This window comes from Lathyrus oleraceus, chromosome 1 (assembly GCF_024323335.1).
Source record: "Lathyrus oleraceus cultivar Zhongwan6 chromosome 1, CAAS_Psat_ZW6_1.0, whole genome shotgun sequence".
NCBI lineage: Eukaryota > Viridiplantae > Streptophyta > Magnoliopsida > Fabales > Fabaceae > Lathyrus > Lathyrus oleraceus.
Window position 1 is genome coordinate 178,155,610 of NC_066579.1, and position 8,671 is coordinate 178,164,280.

An 8,671-nucleotide genomic window follows, 5' to 3' on the forward strand; every position below is an offset into this window, starting at 1 on the left:
GAGCCGCCAGGAATGGTCGACCAAGAATGTCGTTATAGACATTTTTGCATGAAATCACAAAGAAACAAACGTTCATGATCCTATTGTTATTTCTCTCTCCCAATGAGATCGATAAGTACACATGTCCACACAGACAAAAGGAAGAATCATTGAACACCACAAGGCTCTGGCCTTCACACAACCTCATATATTGTTTCCTTAAGCCTAACTCAATGAAAATTCTGAAGTAGTAATTCCAGGAACTTTCATCATCTATGAGGATCCATGAGACGAAATGATTAACGATGGTAACGGTAATGATCAGCGAAAGTGTCACATTCTGAGTCACATCCACCTTCCATGATCTTGAAACTATGTGATTGGTCTATCATCTTTTTGCTTCTTGTTTAAATAAGCTAATTTAACAAATTCTTGCAGTGGAGGTTCTACACGTCTGAACGTATCTTCACCTATTGTATTTGTGGAAAAGACTGAAGAAGAACTTGATCTGGAGAATTTCAAAGGATCTTTTGGAAGAAGATTCAAAGTTGCTTACATCTTAGCATATCGGTCAAAGCGGTTGAGGTTTGAATTGGAGAAAATTTGATTGAATCGGGAGAGATCTGATTGAATAAAAGATTTGATTGTGAAAATTCATGGGAATTAGAAGTCGATTCCCAAATACGACATCATTGTTTCGTTTAGGAACCAAAATTGTTGGTGCATATCCTTAATGTGATGGTACAAGTTGCTCAAGTGCAGTTGCGTGTGGTGGACTTGCAAGGTTAACACTTAAACGCCTAAGTCAGTTAGTGAATAAAGAAGATAGAGTGAATTATGAATAGAATCATGTCTTTTTGATGTTCGCAATATGGTGTTTATGCAAGCAAATATTAAGTCTACACCTTATTGAGCATGTGGTTAATCCAAAACATAAAGTATGTACTGTTTCTCTATTAATTATTTATTCATTATATAAATAGTTGTTTCATATAGCTTAACTCGACCCATGAAAGGACGAGAAAACACATTAAAAAGAATAAGTACTCCATTACTTTGAATTGTTGTTAGAAGATGTTGTCTAAACAATTACTACTACATGTAATCTGCATTTGTAAAACTATTTAAACTTATCTTAAGAAAAGGGAATAAATATTCCCAGGTTTTGTAACTGGCTTATGATAAAACAAGTCGTGCTCAGTAAAAAATGTAAAAAGAAGTAATTGAATCCAATACCAATTCTATAATGTTCATTTAAATACATAAAACATCTTTTTATTTTTTATTCCTTAATATTTATAACTTGTTAAATAAAAAATCATTATTATGAAGTATTTTTGTTAAGCCATATAAACCGAGTTATTGTTATTATTTGTTAAGAAGATAAGGCAAGGAGACTATTTCATCAAGAGACATGTATTAAGTTTATTTATTTAATTGAGGGGATAAGTCAAAGAGACATGTTTTATTTGTGTATGTTAAGATATCTTCATTCAGAATTAAGATATTAATATACCTGTCTAGTAGTCTTAATTAATATTGGATGTCTCAAATTGATTTTGAAATTGATAATAAACAAAACCAAAAAAAAGAACTTCATGTTTTTTAGAATTTTTTATTAAAAAATCTACAAAATCATTTTTAAATCAAGATAAATATATCCAAAATTGTTCAACCGATTCAAATAAAAATCACAAATTAATCCAAAATAATTAAAGATTACAAAAAATTAAAATTTATTGAATGCGTTTGAATGTCATTTATAAAAATCCTCAATTCGAATTGAATTTTAAAACCGATTCAAATTAAATGGACTGCGTGTTTATATTTGCATACTTCTTTACTATTTATTTATTTATTATTAATATGATATATTACATCAATTTATTATTCTACGGTAACTATTTTTTTAATTTTAATTGGTTTAATCTATTTATTTTTATTATTCATTTATTTCACCACTCTTATTTTATAATATTAACTTTTAAAATGCAAATCCATAATTTATTAGTATTTTTATATTATTAATAAAGATATAATTTATAATTTGAATATAAAAAATTCGGTTTTAACTAAAACGTATTAAATTAAATTGTATTGAATCGAGTTTTTTTAATATACCATCCAATATTGAATCGAACTGCTAATAACTTTATCTTTGAGTCAGATAAATATGTCTCAAAATCGACAGTAAACCTTGTCCAAAATATTCACAGTTAAATAGATTTTAAATATTATTATTTGTTGAAAATAACGTGATTAACATAAATTTCGCCACCACAACAGCATATCCAAACATTTGAGCACGTCTCTTTTTCTAAACATAAAATTGCATTCACATTGTTTGTAGACCATGATAATATATTTTTGCTGACTTAGATCCACATATTAATTTTTTTATTGACATTATATAACTATATCTCTAGCTGTTACTTACGTGTACATCCTACTTTCAAGGAAAAAGTATTTACTTTTTTCTCAAATGAAGATAAAAAATACAATTTGAATTTCTCCTATCCCTCCCCCAAAATAGTATATATATAATAATAAACTCTAAGTAACATCACATCTTCAATATCTATTTTCCGCATCTTGAATATCACTTTCAAAAAAGTTGAAATTTTTGTTTTTATTTTACAATGAATGCACTAGCAGCCACCAACAGAAACTTTAGGCTGGCTTCAAGGCTTTTGGGTTTGGATTCAAAGATTGAGAAAAGTTTGTTGATTCCATTCAGAGAAATTAAGGTTAGTGAAACCACAAAAATATTTACCATATTGTTTTGATAAATCATATAATATAATAGGTTTTCTAGCATAAGAGACACGGATAATCTTGTTTAAAGAACCCGTGTCTCTGATGCTAAGACGTAGTGTCTCTGGTTTTCTAGCATCGGAGAGATTCGGGTAATCTTGGTTAAAAGTTTTAATGTCTAAGCTTCACAGTTTGTTGTCTATTTGTCTTTTATTTTTGTATAATCTTTGCTTAATATAAATGCAGGTTGAGTGTAGCATTCCGAAAGATGATGGGAGTTTGGCTACTTTTGTTGGATTTAGGGTTCAACATGATAATTCAAGAGGTCCTATGAAAGGAGGGATAAGATATCATCCTGAGGTTGAACAAGATGAAGTGAATGCATTGGCACAACTAATGACATGGAAAACATCAGTTGCAAATCTACCATATGGGGGTGCAAAAGGAGGAATAGGGTGTGATCCTTCTGAGTTGAGTGTTTCTGAGTTAGAAAGACTTACTAGGGTTTTTACTCAGAAAATTCATGATCTTATTGGAGTTCATATTGATGTTCCTGCACCTGACATGGGAACTGGACCACAGGTTGGTACAAATAATTAACTTTCTTTCGTAATTGGTTTTCGATTCTGTGACGACCGATCAGAGACCAATCTCACCGCCTACTAGTCAGTACTGAGTTAAATAAAATATGTTTTGTCTGAAGTCTGAACCGTTACAATACAAGAATTGTTAGCATCTGATAGAATTTCTATTTGATTTTGAATGTAGACAATGGCATGGATACTAGATGAGTATTCAAAATTTCATGGCCATTCTCCTGCCGTAGTTACTGGAAAACCTATAGTAAGTATATTAAATTGTTCATAATTTAAATTTTGGTGGATGTTCATAAACAAAATCTGAATTCAATTCTAATTTTTCATTTTCAAATCAGGATCTTGGTGGATCTCTAGGAAGAGATGCAGCTACAGGAAGAGGTGTTCTCTTTGCAACAGAGGCTTTGCTTAATGAATATGGAATGAGTGTATCTGGTCAAAGGTTTATCATACAGGTCAATCTTGTTTAAAATTACCCTAATTAATCTTTTAATCTTATAAGAATATGAATTTGATTATATGTAACAAAAGTTCAAAAATAGTGAATTAGTTTAGAATGTCTTTAGCAAGATATTATAATACGGTCGTGAAAACAGTTGCGACAAAACGATATCGGAAAGTGCCGATACTGATAAAATTATTCACCGTTTTTATGATGAAAAAGAAAATTGTGTTAATTTACGCTGTCATGACAACTGCATGATGCATCAGTGACCGAAATTGTACGCGACCGCTATTTAAAATCACGATCTTTAGTGTGTGTTTTTCGAATTTGACACAATCATGTTATCATGTTGTGTAGGGTTTTGGAAATGTAGGTTCTTGGGCTGCACAATTAATAAATGAAAAGGGTGGAAAAATTGTTGCTGTGAGTGACATAACTGGAGCTATAAAGAATAGTAATGGTCTTGACATTCCAAGTCTACTTAAGTATTCCAAAGAAAACAAAGGAATTAAAGGATTTCATGGTGGTGATTCAATTGATCCCAAATCAATTTTAGTTCAGGATTGTGATGTTCTAGTTCCTGCAGCTCTTGGAGGAGTCATCAACAGGTAATTTTAGCTTATATTTAAGTGCTTTTCATTTCCAATAGATTTTAGCTTATATATTTAAGTGATTTTCAACTTTTTGTATGGAAGCAGGGAAAATGCAAATGAGATTAAAGCCAAATTTATTGTGGAAGCAGCCAATCACCCAACTGATCCAGAAGCTGATGAGGTTAGTTTGTATTTTCTTTTTCTTTTTCTTTATTAAAATTAAAATTAAAATTAATTAACTATACTTTTTTTTTAATAACCACATTAATTATTTTGCAGATCTTAAAAAAGAAAGGTGTTATTATCCTTCCCGATATATTTGCGAATTCAGGAGGAGTTACTGTTAGCTATTTTGAATGGGTGCAGGTAAAATTGATTTAAATCATATGTGTAATAGTAATGTATCTGGTTTCAGATATCTGATATAATTTTTTTCCGAGATGTTGCTGCTGCAGAAAATAAATTGAATATTACATATGATTTATATAAATTAGTTTTTCTATGATAAGGTTGGATAGTAATTATTATGTAATTTTCAGAACATACAAGGGTTCATGTGGGAAGAAGAAAAGGTGAATAATGAGTTGAAGAGATACATGACAAAAGGTTTCAAAGATGTGAAAGAAATGTGCAAAACACATAATTGTGACCTTCGTATGGGAGCATTTACCCTTGCAGTTAACCGTGTAGCAAGGGCCACTGTCCTTAGAGGTTGGGAAGCTTAAAATCATAAGCTTTAGCATGTAACCATTCTTGCATATACATCCTTAAATTTGAGGGATATTGTTAACTATTTTTATAGTGTCATTTTTATTTGATTCTTTTTTCTCTCTCTTTTGCTAATGTGGATGTTTTTTTTCTTTCTTAAGTGTATTGTCTTTTCATATTTTTAACAAAATAATTTTAGTGTTGTTTTAATATATTCATGAGTTTTTATATTTGTGGGAATTTGATTAAATTTAATTTTGAATGATTCATGAAAACGCATCTTGTTTGGCAAGTTTAACAAATGGTGAGAAGTAGAGAAAGAAATCAATAAATTTCCATTAATTTAATTATTTCTTACAATATAAATTTGTAATTTAATGGTAAAATATCTTAAGTTTTGATGTCCTTTGACGAGAGTTTCCAAAATCTAAGTCTCTTTCTTAGAGTTGGTGACAATCATATACATCTTTGTCCAATGACATGTTTTGCTTGTCGACGTCTGTTCTTTTTGATACGAGACTTTCTATCGCGAAAGTTTTAGGAATGATCTTATTGTATTTTGATGTGATTTTCTGTTTTTACGATGGCTCCCTAAGACGGCTCAGTCCCTACGTTCTATTAAGAGATATAACTCTTTCCTGCACCTTTTTTTATTAATTTCTCTAGGGTGCAATGTGAGGTCTTTCAGATCAGTTATCCTATCTTGACAGGAATCAATGCTTTAGTTTTGTACGTAAGTCGAACCGGAGTCTCCTTTGTGGGAAATTAAGGGTGGTCTAATATACCCAACCAATGAAAGTGTGGACGTCCATTCACCTAATTTCCTTTAGTGTTGTCTAATCTTTGTCATATACCTCGTAATAGAACTCAGGTTGTTGATTCGGCCCAGCCTTTAATCTAAGGGTGTTCTGCGAAAGTAAAGTGTTAGGTCACCCGTAAATCCTCCATTTACTCTCTAAATCTTCTATTTATGAATTGAGTCTCATTGTCGGTCACCATAGTTTGTACGATAATGAATCTATTGAGAACGTTCGTTTTATAGGAGCGTAAAATGTTATGTCCATAAACTTTGCTAGAGACTCCGCCTCGATCGACTTCGTGAAGTAATCAACAGTGACGATCACAAATTCATTTGGACATGCTTGATTAGGCAAGGGCCATGTGATACCCATTCCCCACCAAGCAAATGGTTAAGGAGAAGATAAGCTACTTATTTTTGTTTGGGCAAGGTATATGCCACCATGTTTATGTCACTTGCTACATTTTTGAACATGTATCCAAGTGTCTTTGTTCATGGATGGACAAAAATATTCGGTCTTGAGGGTTTTCTTTGTCGATGTTTTCCCACCTAGGAGTTGTTATGTTGAGCTTTTGCGAATTTCCTCTAAAACTTCTCTTCCTTTTTTCTTTGTTAAACATTTTAATAGAGGATTGACGAATCCTCGTCAATATAACTGGCCTTTCATGAACGAGTATGAACATGATTTCTTTTTTTATCCTTAATTCTTCCTTTTTGTCTTTTGGTAATAATCTTGTATTTATGTACTTTACAATATGGGTCTGTGAGCAAATTCTTTACTTTGAATAAGTTTTGAATGATAGCAAATTGTGTGATCATTGTCTAATTAATGGTTGTGCATTATTTTACATGATTCATTTGTGCTTTTAGCCTATACTATTATTCATGTATATACATAAAGATCCACATTGATACATCTCTTAAAAGAACTCATAAAAACTATTTTGTGTCAGTATGCATCAATACATGCTCATATGCATCGATCCATAAATTTGTTGCAAATTACAAAACATTTTTGCTTCAGTATGTATCGATCCATACGAGTCTTGTATCAATACATGGCCAGTTAAAATGCTCTATGTATCGATCCATACGAGTCTTGTATCGATACATGCCTAGTTAAAATGCTATATGTATCGATGCATACGAGCTTGGCATCGATACATGCTTACATTAATTCTCTAAAATTAATCAAGTTACAGTATGCATCGATGCATAACCTTTTGTATCAATGCATAAGTCTGTTTTGTCTACTAACAGCTTCTGTCTTTCATATATAAGAAGTATTGTGACAGCAGTGCAAGATACGAATTCAGAAGAGAAAAACAGTTGAACACAAGATCAAAGGAGTGTGTAGCAGCAATTGTTTTTGAGCAGTTAGAAACCTGAAAGAGACTTCATCTTCTTCATCTTCTCAATCTCTTTTCTTCAAGAACATCAACATATAATCATTCTTGTTCTTTGGATTAAAGGATCAATGAGATAACGTTCAGTGGTACGATCAAGGATCTAGCTGAGGTGTTTAGTGGAACGATCGAGGATCTAGCTGAGTTGAAGATTGAAGGGGGTTTCGAGAAAAAACCAACTGGTTTTTCCTTCAAGAACTGGAGTGTTCTTGCGGGTTTGTTAGTCACATTTGCAGAACAGATTCAGCCGCAGCGTAGGGTTTGGAAATCGGGTGATTTCGCAAACAGGTCGTGGAACCGGTGAATTGTTTGCAATTTCTTGCAGGAAATTCTTGATCGAGCTCAGATCAAGTGGAGGTTTTGTACAAGAAGAAGTTCTTGGGATTTAGAATTCTGTCTTTGTATAGTAACCTTGTAATCAACGAATTCGGCATTATTGATAATTATAGTTCTCAATTTCATTTGAAATTGAGAGGGAGACGTACCCACACGCGAGGACGACGTGGGGAACTTCCTTACCAAATCTTTGCGTATCGTATTCTATCCTTATCTCTCTTTACGTTTTCAACAGTTCTGTAATTTCAGTCAGTGTGTTGTGGCTGTATTTTTCGTGATACAATAGTGGCAAGAAAACTTCTTTAACTAAAGTCCACCATTGTTCATCATTGATCACATACACACCAATTGTTTGACAAAACTTTCAGCTGAGTTTTATTCATTGGAATTAGGATTTTGTGATAAGTGCATTCAATTAGATAAGATTCTGGTGTTAATAATCTCTGTCGTTCTAATTCAAATCCAGCAATAAATTCGCGTGTCCGGTTTTCTAGTAGCGGTTCAAAATAGACGGAAGTCGATTCGGGACTGAAATTTTCCGCTAAGTTTCAATAACTCTGATAAAATTTTAAATCCGTTTATTTTCAAAGAGGTGATCTATTCACCCACCTCTCGATCACTAGCCACACCGTCTAACAAGTGGTATCAGAGCCTGGTTCGCTGGTGCTCTGTGGCTGCCTGTAACGATATGGATTCTGAACCAAATGGGGCGTATAATAGAGCGCCGATTTTCAACGGTGAAAATTACGGCTACTGGAAAGACTGCATGCGAGTTCATATAAATTCTGTTGATAGGCTAGTATGGGCTGCCATTGAAAATGGTCCTTTTCAAATTACTATGACAAATGCGGCTGGCGCCATAGTTCCTAAACCAGAAGCTGATTGGAATGAGAAAGATGAGAAAAAGTGGTCGTGTGATTGGAGAGCTCGAAATATGCTAATTTCAGTACTTGGTGTTGATGAGTATTATCGAGTATCCCATTGCACGACAGCTAAAGAAATGTGTGATGCTTTAGAAGTTGCCCATGAGGGTACTACTGAAGTAAAACAGTCCC

General features: G+C 32.7%; 1 protein-coding gene across 1 annotated transcript; it reads left to right on the forward strand.

Moving 5' to 3' along the window:
- Nucleotides 1-2,534: 2,534 nt before the first annotated feature.
- LOC127125929 (probable glutamate dehydrogenase 3) lies at nt 2,535-5,287 on the forward strand. The gene is made up of 8 exons (XM_051054789.1): nt 2,535-2,726; nt 2,980-3,315; nt 3,502-3,576; nt 3,668-3,784; nt 4,132-4,382; nt 4,473-4,548; nt 4,647-4,733; nt 4,907-5,287. Exons 1-8 carry the CDS (start codon nt 2,619-2,621, stop codon nt 5,090-5,092), a joined length of 1,236 nt encoding a protein of 411 aa, XP_050910746.1. The 5' UTR covers nt 2,535-2,618; the 3' UTR covers nt 5,093-5,287.
- Nucleotides 5,288-8,671: the final 3,384 nt, after the last annotated feature.